General features: G+C 28.6%; 3 protein-coding genes across 5 annotated transcripts; 1 reads left to right on the forward strand and 2 right to left on the reverse strand.

Annotated features, from left to right (window-relative positions):
- The first annotated feature begins 9,446 nt into the window (after positions 1–9,446).
- Positions 9,447–10,181, forward strand: LOC101507638 (uncharacterized). Its single transcript, XM_004508522.4, has one exon. It carries the CDS (start codon positions 9,496–9,498, stop codon positions 9,949–9,951), a length of 456 nt encoding a protein of 151 aa, XP_004508579.1. The 5' UTR covers positions 9,447–9,495; the 3' UTR covers positions 9,952–10,181.
- Positions 10,182–13,265: 3,084 nt separating this feature from the next.
- Positions 13,266–19,602, reverse strand: LOC101507962 (WD repeat-containing protein 55). 3 transcript variants are annotated; one of them, XM_004508524.4, is made up of 16 exons: positions 19,155–19,599; positions 18,687–18,783; positions 18,529–18,567; positions 18,296–18,360; positions 18,079–18,166; positions 17,903–17,975; positions 17,563–17,669; positions 16,326–16,368; positions 16,164–16,220; positions 15,488–15,564; positions 15,211–15,259; positions 15,072–15,118; positions 14,888–14,961; positions 14,606–14,661; positions 13,773–13,905; positions 13,266–13,664 (listed from the first exon to the last, which is right to left on the reverse strand). In XM_004508524.4, the coding sequence occupies exons 2-16, from the start codon at positions 18,779–18,781 to the stop codon at positions 13,594–13,596; spliced, it is 1,074 nt and encodes a 357-aa protein (XP_004508581.1). In that variant the 5' UTR covers positions 18,782–18,783; positions 19,155–19,599; the 3' UTR covers positions 13,266–13,593. The 3 variants fall into 3 exon arrangements, with proteins under 3 accessions (XP_004508581.1, XP_073220005.1, XP_073220004.1); XM_073363904.1 differs by lacking the exon at positions 18,529–18,567 and having other exon boundaries at positions 19,155–19,602; XM_073363903.1 differs by lacking the exons at positions 18,529–18,567; positions 19,155–19,599 and having other exon boundaries at positions 18,296–18,488.
- Positions 19,603–23,731: 4,129 nt separating this feature from the next.
- On the reverse strand, positions 23,732–24,692 carry LOC101508494 (oleosin G). The gene has a single exon (XM_004508525.4). The coding sequence runs from the start codon at positions 24,499–24,501 to the stop codon at positions 24,001–24,003; it is 501 nt and encodes a 166-aa protein (XP_004508582.1). The 5' UTR covers positions 24,502–24,692; the 3' UTR covers positions 23,732–24,000.
- Positions 24,693–24,808: the final 116 nt, after the last annotated feature.

Below are 24,808 nucleotides of genomic sequence, written 5' to 3' on the forward strand. Positions count from 1 at the left end.
TCTTTGTCTATTTTTATTTTGTATACTATTTCATAGTTGGTTTGGTTTCGAATCAAATATTAGTACTAGTGGTAACACAATGATCAAAGGCAACAACAAGATGCAATTTTCGGTTTCTCATCAAAATAGGAAAATGTTAGCAACCGGATTTGATTTCACCCCATTTCTCAACCGTCACCACCACAATCACCGTCATCATCGGAATCACCACCACCGGAGTCATGAGCCGAAGGAAACTGTGATCGATCCACGTTATGGTGTCGATAAACGCCTCGTTCCAACTGGTCCAAATCCATTGCACCATTAATGAGGTTCATATACATTTTTTTTATTTTTATAATTATTATTCTTCATCATGATAATGTAATAATTTTGTTTAGTAAAAAATTTGTTATATATGTCATTCCTCTATCTATAAACTTACAATTTTTGTTACAATTATTATTCATATATGTATGGTGAATATTATTGATATTATTATTTTCATTTTTGTCAATTATACTTTATTCATCTATTTATTCATGTTTTGAATTTAGAATTGGTACCCCGTGAATTTGGGTTCAACTTGAACTAATTAACTTATAATAATGTGTGGATCGAATTTTAATCATACACACACAAACATGGCCTACTCAATTTTCTTAAACAATATGCATCCATTATTCAAGAATATGGGTGCGCTTAAATGTTATACAAATTGATTGGGAAAAAAAAAATATATTTTGTTTGATTTGCAGTACGTAGTTGTGACGGCACGCATCACGGACAAGAAGAAATTAATTAATACTATATATTACCTCTATAGCTAATTATAAATGTTTATTAAGAAAAAAACTATCTCTAAATATAAATATTCTTTGAATTTATTATGCGTATTTATTATTATTTTTTCAAATATATCTCTTATTAAGACTATTAGTTTATCTTAAAATATAAAAAGTCAAATTTAACATATTTAAATACAAAAATTATTTTAAAAACATTAAATACATTAACTATCCTACTAATTTTTTAAAATAAAAAATAATAATAAATTGAGATTTATAATAAGATAAATAGATAGTAAGATATATGAAGTAGACATTGAATTTAATATTGGGATTAGTTGTGATAATAACGGGCTTTGAAAATACGTGGGATTACGCGAGCGATATTGCTACAAAAGGTTGACTTTTATGAATGAATGAAACACACACATGACGAATTCTTCCCATAGACGCTTACGTAGGTCTTAGCTGTAATTTTCTCTTTTTTCTTTTGCTTATAAATATTATTATTTTCTTCGATTTGGACTTGAAAGTTTATTTCAAAAAAGTAACATTTTTACATTCACATTCGGACTTTTATTTTGCCCATTATGTCCAAGGTTGATCACTTTTCAATTTTCAATTTTGTATCTTCAAATTTTAACATATGGGTGGGTGTTGGTTTGATGAAGTACTTTAACCACTTCAGTTTATTTTCTTACTCGCGATTGAATGTCAACTTTAAAACTTAGTGGTGGCATCCTATGAATACTAATTCCAATTTGAAACGATTGTGAAATGTGTCTTGATCTTTTTGGTCTAGTTGGTGGTGGAGTGGTTAACATTGTTCATTAGGGACCCTTTTCAATCTTTTTTTCCCCTTATACACCCTCCTCTCTAAAGCATTAAATCAACATGTTAGTTTGTGATTTTATCATGGGTGGAACTATTGCTCAGCTATGTAGTTGACTTAGATATAGTGGTCATTCCACTTTATTATTATTTATCAAAGACTCGATGGTAAAAATGAGGATTTCTTCTAATATATTTTATTTTTCAGTATGTAACATGAATTTAAAAAAAGTGTTATATTTTATAAATAAATTTATAGTTTACATTTAAGACTCACAATAACAAACATTGCCAACATCCAACTAAGAAAAGAGCAACCATTCTCAAAGCATGTGAACGAGCTTTAAGTTTTATTGAGCTAAATCTTTCTATCCTTCATGGCTGGATCGTCATACTAAGTGATTTTGAGAAAATTATAATATATTCACGTTGACAATATTAATAATATACTTTAATGTCGTTATCAATAGATTACATTAGAAACTATTTTGCGGGGAATGAATAGATGCACTAGTAATTTAGTGGTAAATTAGTATAAATCTCGCATAAAGATAAGAAATCCTGGTTTGAGATGTAACTTCACTCTTTTTGAGTCTCTTTATCTTCATATCTTTTATCAGTTGATTTGTTTGTCTTGAAATGATGATGCCGTGTTCCTCTTTTTCCTTCATTTTTTATTTTTGAAATCCAAAAACACAGAAACTTGAGTTGGTTTGTGAGAAATCTAAATAATTTAATCGTGGGGGTTTATATTTTAAAGTTTTCTACCAAATATTAATTATAAATTACAAATCATTATATGGCCACCTAATTTTTTTTAACGGACTTGGAAGAAAAAACTGTATAACAATTAAGAACTCCTCTGATCCATAATAAACTTACAGGACTATATATATACACATACACACACATGAGAATATGTTGTTATGATCGTGAATTTACTTAATAATTTAATAAATTTTACTAATCTAATTGTTAAATAAAAAGTTTTTATTGAGTAAATCAATTCCACATATTTTTATAAAATTTTAAAACAATTTTATACTTCATCAAATAATTTCAAATGAACATATAATAAACTTTGAAAATATATAAGTAAATATTAATGACTAAATTACATAACTATGAATTTGAAATTTATATAAAACTGTGTGTGTTGATCATTAATATATTATGTCAATATTCAACGGTTGAATTAATAAATTTTTTATTTATATTAAATTATTAAATAAAATAATTTGTCTCATATTTACTCTTAGAGTCAAACTTATCATCATCCTATATAAATATATTAGAAAATACTTATGCATCCGCACAAGTCATGCAGGAGGATTACACATTCCTCTTAAGTGGCCCATCATATACCAATACTTAAAAACATCTAAGATAATGTTTACATTAATGTCATTTTCATAAAATAAGAAAAAAAAATATATATTTATTACAATATAAACTGACATTAATTCAATTATCATTTCAATCATAAAAAAAGAAAAAGAAAAATATCTATTATCATTAAAATTTCATATCCTTTTAATCACTTGTCCCTAGTAGACTATTCGCTTAAATACAATGCTTCACGATTCATAGAAAATGAATTCAATTATTTGTTTTTCTGACCTATTATGTTTCTTAGTACGCCATTAATTTTATACTGGACCTAAACCTTGTTACAAGAAGAAAAAAAAATGAATCAAATGGATTAGAGAAATGTACTATGCACCCCCTCACGTTACCTTTCCACCCCCCATTTCAAATGAAAATACCATTTTGTCCATTAAAAAAATTAACCACTCCATTTTTCGAAACTTCCAAAAGTTTTAAACTTTTGAAATATAAAAAGTGAACTTTTTTGACATTTTCGAAACTTTTGATAAATCTAAAACTTTCGAAATGTAATTTTCCAGAATTGATCAAAAATTTCAAAACTTTTGATTAATATGAAAGTTTCGAAACTTCTGAAATAGAGAAAATTTCAGAATTTTCGAAACTTTCGAAATAGGAAAATTTCGAAAATTTCTAGATTTGGAAACTTTCGTAATAGGAAAATTCCAGATCTGGAAACTTTTGAAATAGGAAAATTTTGAAAATTTCTAGATTTTGAAACTTTCAAAAAATTTCAGATTTGAAAACTTTCGAAATTTCTCAGATTTGGAAATATTCGAAACTTTTCATATTTTCGAAATGTAGACATTATTTTGAAAATTTAAAACTTCCGAAAAAGATAAAAAAAATTTAGAGTTTTCTATTACGAAAGTTTTAAATATTTTGAAAGTATCGAAAATTCTGAAAATTGTCATTTCGAAATTTTCAAAACTTTCGAATATTTTAAAATTTTATTTAGTTAAAAGGGTAAAAGTGTATTTCTATAAAAATAGAGGGGTGAGAAGTTAAAGTGAGGAGGTGCATAGTACATTTCTCAATGCATTATGTATATTGGTTAAGGCTCAATGCCGGATTGTTTTTGTTGCTATTCAACATCTGAAATTTGTTTCAAACATGGTCTGCTAGCAAAAGTATAACAAACTTGATTTAAAAAAAAAAAAGGAAATCAGAATTTCTTTTCCCGCTTCAATTCTTAAGTACCTCCATATTCACCACGCTAGCCAATTCAAACTTTACTTGGATATAAGAATTAAATAGAATTCTTTTCCCCCATTTCATCTTCCCACAAAATTCAATAGCTCCAAACTCCCCAAACTCGTCTATAATCTTCAAATTTTCACCAAATCCACATTTATCTTCATGTTTAGATTCTATGTAAGCAATTGCAATTGAATATGTCAGATTCATAGAAGTGACACTGATAAACTCAAACAACAGTAAGCGACATCTACTTATTTTATATCTTCAATTCATATGTAGCACAAAAGGTAAAGTGTTAAACATTTTCATGCAATACAAATGAATTCAAAATATATCTCGGACAAATTCAGAATCAACAATCATTCTATAATTATACACATATTTATTACCATGCACCAATTTTATCATATGTTGTATTTATGATATTCGGTCCTATAGAGACTCATTATATTTATTATGTGCATTTAAAAGATACTTAATAGTACTCACTTTATCAAACCCTTTTTCAAATTTAGGTAAATATTTTTTGGAATGGCCATGTTACTTGTCATCTAATCAACAAGTTATCTCTTCCACAATTAGACAACCTACATAAGAATGATCTTGTAGTTTTTTTTCCTCATCTCTTGATTGTATTTTCACACACTACGATAAATTTTCAAACACCAAAGCACAAAAATAATCCAACAATCTAATGTACACTGACATTTATGGATCACATATCTTTAGGTTTCAACGACTTCTTGTAATCTTTATATATACCACTCATTTCGCATCCTAATACAAGTATCTATTTCTTCTATTTTACCAATGATCTAACTTTGTAATAACACTAACAAACCCTACCCTGAAAGCTTCATCTCAAACTTATTTCAAGTTTCAACAAGTCGTATCGAATACTAATTGTCATACAATTGGAAAGTACAACCAAGGACATGTTGTGGTGTTCTAGAGCTTTCATCAACTACTACTAGACCTTCTCATTATAAGTAAATGTTTGGTGTCTTTATTTTCTTTATTAGTAATATTGTTTGAATGAATTGTATAAGGAAAACTTGTTATGTATACCAAACAAAAATGATATTTCTTGTTCTCAATTTTTTTTTTTGTCAAAGCTCTATAGTGTCTATGCAACTTTTATCGCGTGGAGCAAATGAAATGAGATGATTTAACCAATAACGCTCTTCTTATTAGAAACATTTATTAGAGGAATCTTAAGTTATGTGGATCAAAATTGTGTTGAATGGGCTTAACAGGCAAAGCAATGGATTAGCTACAAAAAGTGTATATAATCAACATATTTAGGTGTGTATAAATTAGTAACATATGTTATAATGTTATAAGTAATATTTTTTTAAATGTAAATGATTCTAAAAATGTAAGAAAAAGATAGATTGGTAACATCTTTGAAATTTTACTAATGATACATTAAAGTGTTGCTAAATATTTTTAGCAATATAGGTGGTGTTGCCGAACATTGTTGCAATCTTTCTAAATTTAAATTTAAAACATTTGAGTATGATTTAGTAATATTTTTCAAATATTAGTAAATTCTAAATATGGTGTATGAATCATTCTCTTATAATTTTTTTGTAAGAATTTTTTTTTGGTATTTAGACGAAATGATAAATACTACAAATAAACTAACACAAACAAAGTTAAAATATCTGATTCGAACTAAAGCCACTACGAAAAATGTCAAACCGATATTGCAAATTTTCTATCAATTTATATCCAATATTAAACAAGCTTGATTAAAAAATCTTTAGATTGATTATTTCATTATAAGTTCTATATAATACAACAACAAAAATAGTGCAAATCAGTACTGAAATTTTTTTTATCAATTATTTTCTTTAACTTGTCTATGTATACATTACTTATATATTAAAACTTATTTATAAATTAAGAATTTTGATAGATAAATGACATGTCATTCAACTCAATAATATTAAAACATGTTAATTTTTAAATGGAAGGTAGTCGCCATATTTCATTATAGTTGAGATTAATTAGAAGTTGGACTTTATGGTAGACGGTTATAAAAACTCGAATTCCCGATTCTTGTTTACCCTCATCAGCAGATTCTTAAAAATTTAACAAGAAGAATAAGTCGCATAAAACTGAGCTATCAATTATTATATGATAAATACCATATATACATAAATATAACAAAACTAACAAAAACATATGAATCTGGTAATTTGCATGCCATCTAAAGGAAAAAAAAAAAAACCCTTGGAATCAATAAAAGGCCATATAGGTAAGACAATTTTCTTTTCTTCTTTTATTAACTTATTATCCTCAATTTGTTCGGGAGAATAATTTTGACTCACCATCAAATCAATCAACCATAAATCACTATTAGTATGATTTTTAAATTATTTGATTCGCTTTTAAATATAAATATAAATTAAAATATATTTATTTTAATTTTAAATTAAATATATTTTAACATTTATTTATATTTAATATCGCAAGTGTATATAAATTAAAACTCATATTATTTAAAAAATCTGAACACTGTTAGGATATATGAATTAAATTATTTGACAAGTGTTGAAGCTTTGCATCGCATATATGGCATGATAAATTGACGATGGCACATACATCAGGATTGTAATTGAGTTGACAAACTGAAAAAGAGTACCACATCACATACACTTGTTGTTGACCAAATCAAAATCTATAATCGTTGCAAATGCACAATTAAAAATATGGAAGGTAACCTACCTAGTGGTGATTAACACCTAAGATAAAATTTATAGACACGATTGCAATTAAATTGTTTAATCTGAATCTAAACGTGAAGCTAGAAATTCTTTGCGTGGTCTAAACGGTTTAGTATAATACTAGTATGTTTGAACTCAATTGTGAGAACACAGCGTAGTGGTGCTCTAATTTCATCACGAACTCATGATTACTATAAAGTAAGTAACTTTAATGTAGTGTTATTGGTATATATTAAAGAAAGTTATATAGTTATTTGTTTTATATGTTAGTTAATTGTGATTGATTGTATAAAATAATTTTATATTAAACTCTTAGTATATTAGCACTTAATTAAAAAATAAAGAAAAACTGTGATGAAAAAGTTAAGGGTAAAATGATGAAGGTCAAAAATTTGATGACGATATTAATATACTAGTATTTGTTTTTAGAAGAAAAAAAAATAGATAGTGATATTATGTGCTGTTGCATTTAGCGGATGTTATCTAAAAGATGTCATGCAAGTTGAAGAATACATGCGCAGTTGCCATTTTTGGATTAGAAAATTATATACACCTCAATTAAACATACAACAGTAATTAAATTATTAAGATAATTGAGGGGTGGGAAATTAATAAGATTAGTATTAGTAAGTCACACAAGTTGGTGGGACCAATACCGATGAGAAGCGCGTGAAAGTGGTTTATAAGTTGATAGTGGGCCCACATAAGTTTCCCACTTGGCCCTTGCATAGTGCTGCTTCCACCATCTTTCACAAAACCATTTGTTTCACATTGCGTGGCTGGGATCGTGACACGTGGAAATCACGATGTCATGCTCATTCACTATTACAGTACTAATTAACTAATTACAGTATAAGCTCATCCGCTTATAACATTTTTTACTAACATATACTCCTTCAACTATTATTTCAATCTATAGTTTATATTTTACTTTAGTTTTATCACCACTATTTTAATTAAATTTTTTAAATATTAACTGAAATATTCTTTTATTTTATTTTATATTTATTAATTCGTGCAACTATTAACTAATCCTACTTAAACTTTATCTATTAGCTTACCTAGTATCAATTATTCACTATTTATATATATATATATATATATATTTCTTCACATTCTTGAATAAGATGTGGATGATGATAGATGGGATATTGCGATCAAAATAATTTTAATGTAAAAACTAAAAGTCATTCATCATAATTAAACTCATAATAATCATCAATCCATTAATTTATCAATTATGTGTTAGAGTTCGTCCACTTCCAATTTGCTATACAATTCTTCAAAGTGTTGTTTCATAATACTTAGAGTGTTTGATGATGACAAATAACATATCATGGTGAAATTGATTTTTGGTTAGGATAAACAATTATCATTATCTTTCTCTTGAGGGATTCTCTAAACTATTGTAAGTTGGGTTGTTAACTATATTTTCTTTAAGTGGTTGTTGGTTTCTTGTATGCTGTACTCTGTATGTGTACACTTTTTTTTTTTTTTGAAAAAAAATATGTACTCTTTTCTTTTTTTGATTCTACAAATATGTAAACTCTTTATAATAGAGTTTGAACACATTTTTACTCTTTTCTTAATACTACATATTTCAATGTGAAAATTAAAAATGTTTCTAACATATTTTATTTACATATGATAAAGTTAGTATTTTATTTTGTTATATTTATAAATAAAATATGAATCTACGTACCAATATGGCATACATTTATTTTGGTAATTCTAATGTCTGTACATTATTATTGTAAAAAAAAAATCAAGTTTCTACATGTAAAATCAATCATATTTTAATATTATGTTACATAATAATTTCTATGTTCTATTTTATAAATATTTATTATTTTTGCACATATTTTAATTATTAAAATATTTTTATAAATATCAATATCTAAATAATTAAATGCGATTAGATTTATGTGTACAACTGTTTTTTAATTTTAGCTGTGCATGATAATTTAATCCTCATGTTTATTGGACTGAGATACTCTCAATTTCTAGAAAGAAATGAAAAGTAGAGTTATTATAATTTTTTGTATATAAAGTTAATAAATGTGTATTTTATACCTTTTCCATCTTAAATTATAAGTCACTTTGACAATTTTATATAAAAAAAAAGATATAAATAATATTGTATAAAAAAGAGAAATTACAAGTTATTTTACAAAGATATCATTCATTAATGGTATGAAAAATACAAATTAAAAGAATTAAAAAGGAGAGAATAATAATAAATAAATAAATAAATGGAGAGTAAGTTGACTATCTCGAAAATGTGCTTTGTGTAATGGTCTAATGACAGTAATGTTTTAATTTGTGGGAATTAAAAATGGTTATTAATATTAAGACAAAAAAAAAAGTTTATTAATAAGGAGAAGACGTCCATTAACAGAATCGTAAAAAATTAATAATTCAAAATTCTAATAAAAAAAAATAAAAAATAAAAAATAAAAGAAGATCGAGTCAACCAAAATAACCGTGGACTCATACTCTTGATCACACCTATATATACACCTCCTACTTTTCAAACTTCTCAGAAACAAGAGTCAGATCACAGAGAGAGAGAGCGATAAATGATGAAGGTTACTTCACCGGAGTATCCGGCGCGCCAATCAAACGTTTTCTACGTTACAATATCATCGATTCTGACTCTTCTCGCAAGGCAAGCCAGCCGTTTAACGAGAAAAGCTAAATTATCAACGACGAAGCCGATTAATGACGCCGATGACAACGAGTGGAGAATCGATCTTAAGTCGCCGAAATCGCGACCGAAGAAATTGCTAAGTAACATAAGCAACAAAGCTCTGTTGCAATTCCTGAAGAAGAAGCGAGGGAAGGAAAGGGATGAGAAATTAGAAGGTTGGGGAAACGGCGGCGTTTGGCAGAAAGAGATATTGATGGGAGGTAAGTGTGAGCCGTTGGATTTCTCCGGTGTGATTTACTACGATATTAACGGAAAACCGACGGGTGAAATTCCTTTGAGGTCTCCACGCGCTAGTCCTTTGCCTGGTTATCTCACTCGCCATTGAATTCAATGTTATCGCGAATCGTATGCTACTTGCACAAATTACTACCAACTAGGAGATGAAATTAAATTAGATATACTATAGATGCACGTGACTTGTTGTCGATCGCACGTGGCTCTCATTTTTAGTTTTTCTTTCTTAATACTGTTTTTTTTTTTTTTTAAGTATAATTGAAAATTTAGAATTAATAGCGTGTGTTTGTTGTTGGTTGATGAAAAGTGAAAAATTTTGTATGGAGTTTGTGCGAATATTGTGAGCCTCTGGCCTCTTTGTGTGAAATGAAAATAATATTTAATCAATATAACATAGATAAGAAACATGTGCTAAATACAAATATCCCGTATTTCACATTCTATTATATAACATTTACAAAGAAAACAAGTTTGGTTTAACAGTCTAATTTCGAGGATTGTTCAAAACATTAACGGAGTCATGAACGAAATTATTTCACTAGTTTTGTTTTACTATAATTTGTATGGTGTGGGTTAGTGAAAAAATGAAGGATAATAGTTTTCTGGTTTGTGAGGAAAGGTGATAGATTGTTTTACACTATGAGGGGAGACTAGAGGAATATGAGAAGTTTGTGATAATGAAAATCAAAGTTGAAAAAAATGGTGCATGGAGAGAACAAGGTTTTTCAACATTCCTTTTGTAGATGAATATTAGTATCTTCTCTTGTAATTTGTTGTTAGTGATTTATGTTCAATTGTGGTCTCAATCTTATCTTTTGGGTACTCCTTAAAGCACACTTAAATTTTATATCTCCACCTTATAATATTAATATATCTGTTATATGTTAGGTGAGACTTTCTTATTTTTTAATGTACACCAACGCTAACTGTCATTAATATAATCATTATTTTCAACAATCTTCTGTTAGTATCTTCGTCTTTTCAACACTTTTTATTTGGTGTAGTTGAGAGCTACAATGTATACTAACTGTACTGCATGACAATTGCAAGCTGTAATATTGCCCAAAAGAGGAGTTTTGCATAAAGATGTTTAAAGTGCAATATTGCTATCAATCTAAATACCATTAGAGAACAAGTTATCAAGTTATTTTTTTTGTTTTTCATATAATTTTTTAGAGTTGTTCAATTTCGAATGCATCAAATATTAAATATAATTACATTTTTCAATCTAGATTTAAATTTTGAATTATCACGTCATAAGAGTCTAATACATTTACTACGTTGATCTGATTGGTAAGCTATTTGAGATTTTAATTGGGTTGTTCTGTATAATTATTAGCTATATACAAGGAAGGCTATAGAATGAATAAAAGAATGTAGAATTTGATCAAGTCCAAACCAAATTTTATTCCTTTTCAATGGCAGACATTTACTTTAAAAAACTGGAACAAGTTGCAAGGAAGGTCTCAAAAGTATCAAAATGCTATTTGGTCAATTGACATTGTGTCACTGGTGCAAATAATAATATTCATGTATTTGTTCAATTATGAGGAGAACAGGAAAAACTATATCTTACAGTATATTTTATTTGTACAAAAAAGGTTAGTTATGCTTTTTTAATACAATTTTTTTATAAACATAATTAGCGCCTTGCAATTTATTTGACTTTGTTCTCTCCATTTTGTATTTTAAAATCGAAAATATTGATATGAGTTTTTAAAGGATGTCTTTAGTTGGAGGAGAAGAAGATAATGTTTAAAAAAATACGTGTTCGATTCAAATTTTAATAAATAAGTATACTTTTATATTTAACAACTTCAATTATATATATTTAATTATCTGCAAAAAATTGTTTGTCTAAAATTAATAGAAAAAGAAAAGTTTACAAATTATCATTTGATTAATAAATTTATTTATCTTGTGTTGTCATTTTCGGTGTCTCAAACAAATAAAAGACAATTTGGTAAGTAATAAAAATTGTTAAGGCAAAATACATAAAATAAATTGGATGATAATTTTTTTAAATAATATAATTGTTTATGTTGAAGAATATATTTTTACTGTATTTAAGAGTATAAAATCAATTGTAAATAAATTTTGATTATCTAAAGCGTTGTTAAACTAAATTTTCTAAATAACTATCGACAATTTTAATTTACTTTTTTGCGGTGTTCATTTTATTTAATTTTTTATATAAGTAAAAAATTATCAATTTTGTGCTAATCAATTAAGATTAACTTACATTTTTCTCACCTATGCATTTAAGGTTGATATTTAATGGTGTAGTTAATGAAATGTTTATGTAACTGAATTGATGATGGGAGTACGGGACAGTTTCTAAATAGAATGTCACTTAACAATTCATTTTGTTATTTATCTTTTTAATTTGATTTTATTCATTTTTGCATCGTCAAAATGAAATAAAAAAATTCATTAAATCATTCCAATCACATACTTTATGGCAAAATAGTTGTTGTTGGGAGGTATTGTCCCATTAAACTCAAAAATTATTCAGTCTCCAATCTCATTAAAATTGTCTGCGTATAGTAATTAAATTACTTTTTTACTTTTAATTGTACAATTGAACTAAATTAAATTTCTTTTTTTCCTATAATTGTACAATTGAACTAAAATTAATATAACAACAAGTAATATAGTGATTCGAGTCAAATAGTTGACTTCAACTTATCTTGTATAGTTGACCTAGGCCTTGTTGAATCAAGATTGAAGAACAATTTGTATCTGACCCATTCAACATGTACAAGATATCATGTTTTCTCTACACTTAGTTTTTCTGGTCAAATACTGAGTTTGAACAATGAATGTGTCAAATACCCAAAAGAGATAACTTGTCTAAAATCTAGTCTAGTACAAGAAAGACAAAGCAATAACCATTAAGAGTAATATAGTGCTAAAAGTTGCAACATTTAACTAATTCATTTAAATTTCATTAGAGATTTTTAAAATTTTACTACCAATTTTAAAAGTAAAAAGAAAATTATTATGAATTTTAAAAAACAATTGCAATTAACTTTAACAACCATAAAATCATAGATTTCAATTTTATTGATTAGAAATGTCAAAGAAACTCCTCATATCATACAGATTTTTTAGCCCAGAGACATTACATATTATATCATTCTTCATTTATTTTTCTTAAGTTAGGAATTATCTCCGTCAATATATGATTACATTGCTTTTGAAGTCATGTAAACCATACTTCTACTCATCTGTGAAATACTTCTTTTATGAATTTAGTTTTCAACAATTTGAAAAACATCATAACAGATTTATCAATAGAGTATTATTATAATGTGATTATTGAATTTTCAGAAGTATTCTGATCATAGATATTTAAGTTTATTGTTATATAATTTTGATATTCTTTTTTCATTGCCTAAATCGTGATAAACATTAAGTTTTAACATATATTTCGAACATCTTTATAGACAAAAGAAAAGCATACAATCATTACTATTGGAAAAGAAAAAAAAGTAAATAAAAAACTAGGTTTGGCTATCAAAACTGTAGGAAAAGGTTGTGTTTATAAAAACTATGGATGTGATGATTTTGGAGGGTTGGCGCCTGGTGGTGCCGCAAGCTATCTTCGAGACAAGGTGCATAAGAATAAATTTTGGGAAGGGGCTCCTAAAATTTTAGGATGTGTTGATAAGGAAATAACCCTTGCAAGTGTTCTTATTAGCTTATGCAAAAATGTTGCAATCACAATCTTCTATAAATCTGCATAGAAGCTGTTCGAATGACCTACATTATGCCCATTACTTGCATTCTTTCTCTTCTTCCCTACAAAGATATGACAAAGAGTGAATTACGTCATGCACATAATCTTTCAATAACCACACTATGTGTTTAGCAACAAGCAAGCTGTAACATGTGCCAATCATATCTTACCTTTAGAAGACTTGGAACGATTGTTATCTACATCCATCTCATCTTCATTGTCACTGTCAACTTCATTGCCAATCACCGCAGTTTCGTTTCTCTGTGTGCTTGGACCTTGAAGTATATTATCCAAGTCCCATAGCTGCACAAATGAAAAATCTTGCTGGTTAATCAGACATAGATATATATACACACACACAACAGTGACCCACCATCCATGATATGATGAAGGGCACCTCAACGGATTCACAACCAACATTTTGAACCAACCAATATGTAAAAATGTGTTTATTTTTCTTTCATCCATCTCATGAACTAATTTGCTCACATAGGTTATCTTACTATAATTAGGATCACATAATCGTAAGATATTAAAATTTAAACCTAGATCTTGATAACCATGATCTTACTGTGTTTTGTCCAGCATTTGTAAGCAGCAAATTGTAATCTATGTCATAACCATATTATCCAAACATGGTATAATACAAATACAGGTAAATATGCATCATTATAAGCACAGCATTCTGCGTCTTTCACTCAGCTCATTTACTGGAAATTAGTTAATTCTACGCAAAATCGTAACCCTTTGCATGAAGGAAACAGAAATTTTAAATTGTGGAAGCAATATTCATATAAATCCTAGTGGGACTCTAGCTCACTTTTCTAGTCTTCAAATCACTTACTTTAATTAAGCCCTGGCACCATTCTTACAAGCCACACATTACAATGATGAGATAGTGGCTTAAAGTAACAATCATTAAAATGTGTCTTTGATAACGTTGCAAAAATTAAGGCAACCGGGGAGTCAATTCCTATAATTTTTTGGAAATTAAGAAAAATACCTTTAATATTTGATCATGTGCAATACTTCCAAGAAACTTTTTATTATGAGAGAATGCTACAAGACCGAAGAAAACCATAAGTCAAATACTGGAAGCCACAAACAAGAAAAAACATGAAAACATACACTAGTGCGTGAGGACACAATAATTAGGTTAAATATAGTAAAAACTACAAAACTAATGGCTAAGAAATTGAGTTTCGGACTTCGGAACAATAGGTTCCTCCACTCTTGAGCCAAAACAGCCACATCAAATTAGGAGAAAAAAGTAAGATTATGTTACCGAGACACTCAACAGGATATTCAGAGTGCTCTGCAATTGGCTGAATGATTCTGTTTGGCAATATCCCAACCAAGCTGAACATAAAAAAAAAGTATATACAAATGAAACAAAGAACAAATGAAATAAAATATTGAAATAAGATTCGAACAAGAGATACAATGCTCTAAAACTACTAAAGACTCACTTGATCATCCCATTCTCTGATCCAGTAATAATTCTATCTTCATCAAGCTAAGATAATCAAAAGAAAATTATTAAAATACCCATGTTGGTAAAAAAAGGCGTACTAATACGTGAATTGTCATGTTAAGCAATCCACTCACCTTTAACATGGTATCAATAGAGTTTGAAGAGAGATCAACGAATCGGTCGCTGGAATTGAACCATTAGGAAGAATATATAAGTCAAAGAGGTAGAAGAAATAATAAAAGAAATAATAATAATAATAATAATAATAATAATAATAATAATAATAATAATAATAATAATAATAATAATAATAATAATAACAATAATAATAATAATAACATAAAGACAACATCCAATTGATGTATTTACTTCATCAATTGATGTAACAATGACATAATCTACACCATGTACCTGCAATCCTTGAAGCATCCCCATGAATACAATAGCAGGATTCCATTTTGTGATCCGCAAACAACTTTCCTACCATTCTAATCTCCCAGCCCAAAAATGCAAACATTAGTCATGTAAATGTTTAAATAGATGACACTTGTGTCAAACACAGTCTACCATTCAGTACAAAGGTAACAGCTAAAGACATTGACAAATTGCATGCTTGCTCATGCAGTAAATAATTAAAAGTTGCTTTTTAGTATAAAAAACATGTCTTTAATATTGAGGCATATGGCAAAAATATGAATTAATTTGAGTGACAACGAAAATAGAAGATATAAGGTTAATAGAAAGTAAAAATGTTTGCTCATTTCTTGTTTAAATACAAAAATATCCTCTTTGATTTACTATGCATTTTTTTCAAAATGTTGTAAAGAAAACAATAGTTAAATAAAACTCTGATAATGATAAATAAAATAAAATAAAATAAAAAGGTGGCATTTTTGTAATTAACAATGGGAACAGAAAATGAAAATAAAAACATTTTCTCAAAACAAAAGACATTTAGTTCTTCTACCATGAAGAGAGAAAAAGGCACAAAAAACATTTTTATAAATGAAGTTCAGTAATAGTTCTTTTTCAAATTAACATTTTAAAAATAAACTCCAAAAATGTAGGTCAATGACTCTGATGATACCTTCATTAGAACAACAGATAACAGCTCATCTTCAGAAAATTCAGATTGGGCTTGGACCTGTTAGTAAAGCAAGAAAAGGGTAGTCAAAATCCAAATGCTGATAAAAAAACGTTTCTTGGTTTATGTTTCAAAGGAATCAGAAAACACATATATGTGACTTACTTTATTTTGGCGAAGATTGCAAACAGAAAGAGTCCCGTCTCCACTTCATAACAAAAGTAAAGTAAGGAAAAATCAATTTAGAGTACACAATAAGTCGGAGAAAGTAGAATTTGAAAAACGTATTGTTATTCATGAAGCATATTGCAAGGATCTGTTGACAGTGGAACATACTATATAGGAAGATTAAAACTAAAACGTAAAAAAAAAGTACTGGGTAAATAACATTTTTGCATATTTACAGTCCCACGAGGTCACACCCAAAATGAAAACCAACTTAATAATGTAAAAGAATGTCCTCTTTACTTTCTACTATCTGCTAGATAATTATATGCACCCGTTGACAAAAAAATTTGTCCTCAAATATGAGCCCCTTTTCTATTTACTAAATGCATTTATTATTTTTTCCAAACATAACCCTAATTAATACTACTAATTTGTCTTGGAATATGAAAAATCATTATTGAATACATCAATACGCAAAGGACATCTTAGTCATTTTCTATACAAAATGGACACATTAACTACACAGCCAACTTTTCTTATTTAGAGACAGAGGTAGTTAATAACTACACTGCCAACTTTTCTTATTAAGAGTGAAATTTGCAATAAGGGCTCATATTTAGAGACAGAGGTAGTAGTAAATTACTTTTAATAAGCACGGAAAAAGTCACTTATGTGAAAACAGCTGTTAAGATAAAATGTAAAGCTAGGATATGCATTATTTAAGTAATTGCTAAGATAAAAATGATTGATCCCTACCTTTGGACATTACTGAATTGTTCAAATTAACAATAAAAATATTTATTTGTAATTCCACACCAGCTTATGCTAATAAGTTTTTGCCTGGACCAGCAACCAGCTTGTCAATGACAACCACTAAAACTAGAAAAACATAATCTTACTTTTATAGTAGTTACTATCAGTCATATGAGGTTTTTCTTTAATTTCTATTTGGCAAAATAAGTATGAAATAACATGATGGGAAAAAAACTTCTAAAAGACTTTCAAAGCTAAAGTATATGATTATCTTGCTGGTATTGTTGCATTCAAATGCAACTCTGGGATGTATAGGTAGACCAACAAGAAGATTTTGCAATTACAAATCAATACAGCATCCCCTTCACTATAAAGTTGAAAAACATCTTTACAATCAGTGCCTCGTGCCAAGTTAACTACGGTAATATTTTCTATCCATTCATATTTTCAGGTAGGTGAAGAAAGCTACTGAATTGGTTACCTTGTGGCCAATAGTTTCATTGCATCAGATGCAAAAGTCATGTCTGAAATGTATTCCTCATGGGCTTCAAATGAATTGCAACAAGAACGTTCTCTGATATCCCAAACCTACAAGGCGTAAGCATCAAATAAAAAGAACTGAGGAAGCAATGATTGTCTGATCTTTTCCATAATTAATTTAAAAGTTGGCCAAAGGTTGCGATGGTTGAAAACTAGTACTAAGTTTTTGTTCAGAAGTGGATGAATATATATGTCAAATGTTGTCAACGCACTCCACAACATAATCTGGAATTCAGAACAAAAGCAACTGCGACAATTGTGAAATGAAACAAACAAGTTACCTTAATACAACCTTCATCGTCACCTGAAGCAACGGTTGACTCGGTCAAGTTTATCAATCTATTGATCGGAGCGCTGCATCAAAACAAAAAACCATAGGAAATTACGAAGTTATCAGCACACACATATTCAACAAGCCAAAACATGACTGACAAGTCCTGGCAACAAATCTACTCACTCGTGGGCATTATCAAGTCGGGCAATGGCAGATCCAGTTTCCACATCTGTAGCCAGTATCGAGCAATCGGGAGAACCCGTCAACAGCCCTAAAACACAAGCAATACAACAAGCATAAAGTCAAAGCATCCAAATGAAATCATTAAAAACATAACCAGAATAATAATAAAATCTAAAACAAAAAGAAATGGAAGACCAAAAGCTACGAAGTGCATTACCACGTCCGCCATTGATAAATCGAGCAGCTCTGCAAGACTCGGTGTGAGCATGAACTTCCAACACCCTGGAATTTAGAAAAATAAAAGTAACTGCAATGTTTGGGCTACAAGCGTCATCTAATGTATTAATATAGTGATGGAAAACAAAATTGGAAACACCTATAAAGCCAATATTCATGAGCATCTCTAGTATCTGAAAAAATAAAAAATAAAATTGAGTTGAGAATTTATACCTCACTGGGTTGTTATCAGAGTTATCACTATAACGGTATCTGCAGGACACGTGATTCACTATAATCAATACTATAAATGGAGCAGCAGCAACAGCAACAGCAACAATAATAATAATAATAATGTTGCTTTGTGGAAAACTAATTGGAGAGCAACTTACAGGTGAAGGTTGCCATCAATGAGTGCAGTAGCAACGAGGTTATCAGATGGATGAAAATCAATGTCAAATGCATGACTCCCCAAATTGATTTCCATTCCTGCATACAACACACGGGGAGAGACGAATCAGATAAAATATGATCTATGTGCCTAAATTATATTGGATATACAAATAAATTTCTTCATTCTGATCTCATGTGAAGGCAACAAAGAGAATGTCTCAAAGGCACGAACTTCAGGTCAGTGGCGGATCTTGCTCACAATACTGAGGGGAGCAACAAATACTAACAAAATATTACAATTGATTCATATATACTTTCATTCAAATAACTCATTCGTCGCCCCCAAAAATTATTGCAAACCACAAACAGAACTTAAAAATAAGAAATAACAAATCAGTCGCAACCTTGTTCCTTCTTCTTCGTCAATTCAAAATTCAGAGATAGTAGAAGAGGAAAACAGTAAATACCAGAAAAGTATGAGAGGCAGAGAGTCTGAGAGGCGGCGCGGTGAGACAGCGACGGAAAGGCTGAGAGAGGCGGCGCAACCGCGTGCAATGCAAGGAGATGCGATAAGAGAGAGGAGGGAGAGACAAATACACCACAAGTGAGCGGAGGGAGAGACGTTAGCTGGAGGCCAGCCGGCGGCCACGACTGACAGGGCAGAGCGCCTGAACCTAAGACAACAAAGAGGAAGAACGAGAGCGAAACCAAACTATTAGAAAAGTGGTTGGGTTTCTCCAAACCCTAAAAATTCGAAGGTTAGTTTTATAAATCCTTTAAACCCCTAATTGGGTTTTCCAATGTTACACCGCCGAAAAGCTTTCTATCCTTCAGCACTCATTGACTATCAAATCAATCGAATTTTCTATCACATACTCCCCCTTAAATCTCATCTCTGATTTATATAAAAATGTAATTTTAATCTGTCACTTTTATATTATATTTCGAAATTTTTGTGTTTTATTTTAAAAAATTTAGAATAAAAATATAAATTTTGTAAGTTTTAAGAAATAGAGTGAATAATTGAGTGGTAAATTTTTTAAAAGATAAAATTATATTTTTATTTGGGATGGAAAAATTAAAGTGGGGATGCACGGTATTATCTCATAGTTGTCGAGGTTGGTATGGTCATTGTCATCAATGCAGGTTAAAAAGAGGTTGTCGCTTGAGGGAGTGGGAGGAATAAATGGATTTGAGTCTGAAGGCACGAGGCGAGACGGAGGTATGGGATTGGTTGAGACGACGGTGGCGTAGCTGGTAAGATGAAAAACAAATTTGTCGTCTCATTGTCTTGTTGTTTTAATATGAACAAACATAAATCTCTTACTTTATTGCGCGAACGAACTCAATTTGTATAGTCATACTATTTTATTTATTTATTTTTTTTTACAAAATTGTAAATTAAATAGTTTAGATGAAGGATAAGATTACACCAGAATATATCAAAACCAATACTCAATTGAACCCATTTGGATTAAATTGGTCTGCGAAAGTATATATCACATATAAATGTTTCACGGTTTAGATTATTAATATTCAACGAAAATTTCATAAAATGGATTCAAACTAAAAATCAACCCGTAATTTTTTTCGAAGTCATGATTTTATAACTTGTTATGGTACGGCTGTAGCCACTATTTAAGAATCAATTACATGTCTCGATAAATGAAACCGAGAACAATGAGCAAGAGCCAAGAGGGACGAAAAACATAGCAACAAAGCTGATAGGCGAATAAATCAAAAGGGATTAAAGTGATAAACAATGAACGCACACCTTTTTCTATTACAAATTTGAAAGTACCATCTGAATGGTGGAGGTAAAAGAACAGAACTTACAACACAATCGGCATGATTATTACAAAACCTGTCGTTGAATTCCGCATTACCTACTTAAACTTAGTTGATTAACTACGAAAAGTTAACTTACTTCAACATCATTAGAAGTAGCAGCATAATTTTTCAGCTATAAATATATATATTTTTAAAATGCTACTAATAGTGAAATCCAGTAAAATATTGAAGTTGGGGAAAAAGTACTCGAAGAATCACGGTTTATATAATATTTTTCAATTACTCAATTCCTAAAATATCCCCAATGTGACAATCAAAATGAATACACTCGACACAAAACCTTCACATTAATTTGTAATTATCATTTTTTATATAGTTTTCTTTTCCAGTTTTCGAATTCGAAGAATAGTATGTTTTTTCTTTACACAATTCTAAGGGGAGTTTGTTGGTCAAATAGAATTGTGATAGATAAATAAGTGAGACATCTTTTTAATTATGTAATTTTTTTTTTTAAGTCCACCAAAAATATTATTTCTTTAAGATCATTTTTTTTATACTAATGTGGGTATATATTTTAATATATTATTTTTGTGTAATTAAATTAAGTGCAAAGGAAGGTATTTCAAAGACATGCAAGAAAGAGATAAATATCTCCATAAAAAAGCCATGTCGAATAGGTTATTCTCTTTATCTATTATTGTAGATATTTCCTAAAAAAAATATAATGTTATAGTATAGATAAGTTTTTATTATGTTTTATGTTTGATATAATTCCTTTTCGATAGAAAAAAATAATAATAAATAAAGTAGTTAATTCCATCCCCTATATAAACTAGTGTTGTAAAATTATAGTTTTTGGTCTTTAATTTTTTATTTTATAGTTATAACATTCTGATGCAACTCCATTTAATAGTAATTATATTTAATCAAAATTATGTAACTATATCTATCTACTATATCCGCCATGTAATGATAATAGAGGTTTTTAAAATACATTTTAAAATCATTTTGATTTTATTGTAATATATAAAAACACAAAATTTTCAAATATACATCATTCCAATATTTAAATATTTTATAGTTCATAAATAAATTAAACTAAAAACGTATTATATATGTCAAAGAGATTAAAGTAAATATATAATGACAAAGAATAATTATAAAGATCGTGTTTCTTTTTTTTTTTAGAATAGATACTTTAACATATAAAATGAATAAAATAATAATAAAAATATGTGATGATAATTGTTATCTACTCACAATTTAAAAGAATCGATAAGATTTATTCTCCAACTACCCTAAACATCAAATATATGTTCTTAAACAAAACTACATGTGTCTAGGGATGTCTTAATATTTTAATTTTATACTTACTTCAAATAATTTCAATAAATAAATTTCAAAAAATAATTATTTTTATCTTTCTTGAAACACTAACTCTAACTCAAAAATTCCATATAAAAACATCATTTTGAATGTATGATTTATGGATGACATTTTGTTACTTGAAATGAAAAGGAGTAGAAAAATGAAAAGAAAAAAATGGGCAGAGGGAAGAGATTGAGGCCAAGAAATGAAACTTTAGAGTGAATCTCTATTATTTTGTATTTTTTTAGTGAAACAATGTGTTTCAAATGAGTTTAGATCTCATTCTAAAAAATTAACTTAAACAATAAAGGTGTCAAAATTTTTGATGATGTAAAACCCAATACAAATTTAAATAAAAGAGGAGTTTATGTCAAATCTCAGAGATAAAAAGCATGATAAAAATAAATTATTATATTATGTCTGCATTTAATATTTCAATCAACATGTTATGATAAGTTAATTCAAAATTCTATAATATCATGTCTCTCTAATTGAAATTTATATCTTAAATATAAGTTAAATTAGAAATCAGCATAATATAATAAAAATAATAATTTACTCAATTATTTTTATAAAATATAATATATATATATATATATATATATATATATATATATATATATTATTTAACATGGGAAGCAGTATACTATAAAATATAAAAATGTAAATCTAATCAAATATAAATATAATTAATAGAATTTGATCTTAAATTTAAAAATAAAAAATTAATAATGAATTTAAAAAATATCTATAATTTTATCACAGGAGTAGTTTTGTCTTTTTATATAATGTTATAAATTAGTATTTAAGTTTATAAAAATATAAAAAATTATTTAAAATTTTAAAATAAATATAATTTGTTTAGAACAATATTTTTACTATTTATATATATTATAGATTATATCTTTATTTATATTCTAATAAATAAAGTAGAACTATTTGATTTTTCATGATTTTGTTTTTAAATTTAAATATAATATCATATCATAATAAAATATGTATCAAATATATGACAAAATAAAATATTGTTATCATGTGTATACCAAATATAACATATGATAATGTTTATCAAATAACTATAATATTACATCTTTATCAAACTTTATATTATATTGTTTTTGTCCTATAATTCACATCAAACGGACCCTAAAAAAGAAAATATTAAAAAAAACATTCTCTAACACACTTTATTTTATTGATTAAAATTCACCTAAATCACATTAAATTACGTAGGTCTCATATGTCAACTCAACTTCTCCCAGTCGAAAATTGATAGAAAATTCGTGTTTCGAAGGTTTTAATTCTAAAAATTTAATGTTTCAAACATCTACTGAAATCTTCGAATACATACTCGCTTTATATTTCAAAACTTTTGAATTGAATCAAATTTTCAAATATTTCAAAATTTTCTGTTAGCATTTTGTATAAAAGTCAAATGTAAATCCCAAATTGTGTGTAACATATAGGTGTTTTAACTAGGGAGATATAAACGGAAGCGGATGGATGGTTAATTTCTCCGAATAAAAACCACTGGCTAGCTACTAATGATGTAACCACTGGCTCCATTTAAAAAATAATTTATAATTATTAATATTGATTATTTAAATAAATAAAAATTAAAAAGTGGTTTCTTAAAAAATTGTATAATGTTTTTATTTTGTTTGTAAAATCTACTATTCAAATTACATTTTTGTTTTAATATATGCGTGAAGACCTACGATAATAACACTTGAATTGGAAATTTGGGACATTAGTCTGTAGCACAATTTGACAACAATACAGAGCTCTAGTAGTTTTTTTGGTTAACAAAAAGGTGCTGCTGAATTTGTTGCATTAATTGATTACAATCACGAAGACAATGATGCTAAAAAAAGAGAATGATCGATTGATGATGTTAGAGTAACAACTAACAAAGGTAATATATTGGCGATTCTTCTCATGTCCAGATGATGAAGATACAAAACACAGACACAGACACCATGACAACAAAGACAAAGAAAAAAGGAACAAAAGAATAATTAATAAACATCACACGACTTCTTAATTCTACAACCATTAGCATTACAAACACCTTAACTTAATAAATAAATAAAAAAACAAAAAACCGGTTCAATATATATGTGATACGATTAAAGAAAAGCAAACCGGTTTGGTTCAAGCACCGGGCGCTGCATCTTTAACCTTACTCTGCAAATACCCACCATACTCTCTAGCATAATCTTTAACATGGGAAGCAGTATCATAAATCCGGTTCCGAGCATAATCGAACCGGTCCGAACCGGGCGGGTGAAGACCTCTATAGTAACGGTACAACCAAGAGAAAGCAGCAACAGCGACGAGACCGAATCCACACATGGACAGGAATCCAGCGGTTAGGAGGAAGAAAAAGGTACCAGCTGGGACCCATATTGGGCTGGAAACGATGATCAACGGCGAGAAGAAGATGATAGAGATAACGGTGGCAGATACGGTTAAACCGGTGAAGAGGAGGAGAATGGATCCGGTAACGAGAAGGGTTAAGATGCCAACGAGTTGGGTTGAGTTAGGGGCGTGAAGGTCGTGAAGCCTTTTAAGAAACGCCGCTGATGAGGACGATGACGTGGCGGTGGTTGTGGGTCTTTGTGTATAGGCTGAGCTTTGGTTAAGATCAGCCATGAGATTGATTGATAATTTGTTGTTGTACAAGAGAAAGAGGAAAGTGAGACAAATGAAATGAAAATAAAGAAAGGGAGAGTGTGGTGGAGTGTGTGTGAAATTAATAAAGTGACAGGTGTGGGGTTGTTATTTTGATGAGATACATGCAAGTGGTATACGTGGATGGAGGTGGGAAATCAATGGGGTTTTCTTTTTGGGTGGGTTCCCTTACATTAGGGTGGATCACTACCATCAGACTTGGACTTTTTCTTTTCAATACGGATGGAAGGAACCGTCAAACAACAAAAAGGCATTTCTTTATTTATAT

Source organism: Cicer arietinum, chromosome 7, assembly GCF_000331145.2.
Source record: "Cicer arietinum cultivar CDC Frontier isolate Library 1 chromosome 7, Cicar.CDCFrontier_v2.0, whole genome shotgun sequence".
Taxonomy (NCBI): Eukaryota; Viridiplantae; Streptophyta; class Magnoliopsida; order Fabales; family Fabaceae; genus Cicer; species Cicer arietinum.

Coding starts and splice junctions, on each gene's coding strand:
- LOC101507962 (XM_004508524.4), bottom strand. CDS start 18,781: ATGGAAATCAATTTGGGGAGTCATGCATTTGACATTGATTTTCATCCA. Junction 16,221..16,325: donor GCAATCTTCGCCAAAATAAA/GTAAGTCACATA, acceptor CTTTACTAACAG/GTCCAAGCCCAATCTGAATT. Junction 15,119..15,210: donor CTATTGATACCATGTTAAAG/GTGAGTGGATTG, acceptor TGATTATCTTAG/CTTGATGAAGATAGAATTAT.
- LOC101508494 (XM_004508525.4), bottom strand. CDS start 24,501: ATGGCTGATCTTAACCAAAGCTCAGCCTATACACAAAGACCCACAACC.
- LOC101507638 (XM_004508522.4), top strand. CDS start 9,496: ATGATGAAGGTTACTTCACCGGAGTATCCGGCGCGCCAATCAAACGTT.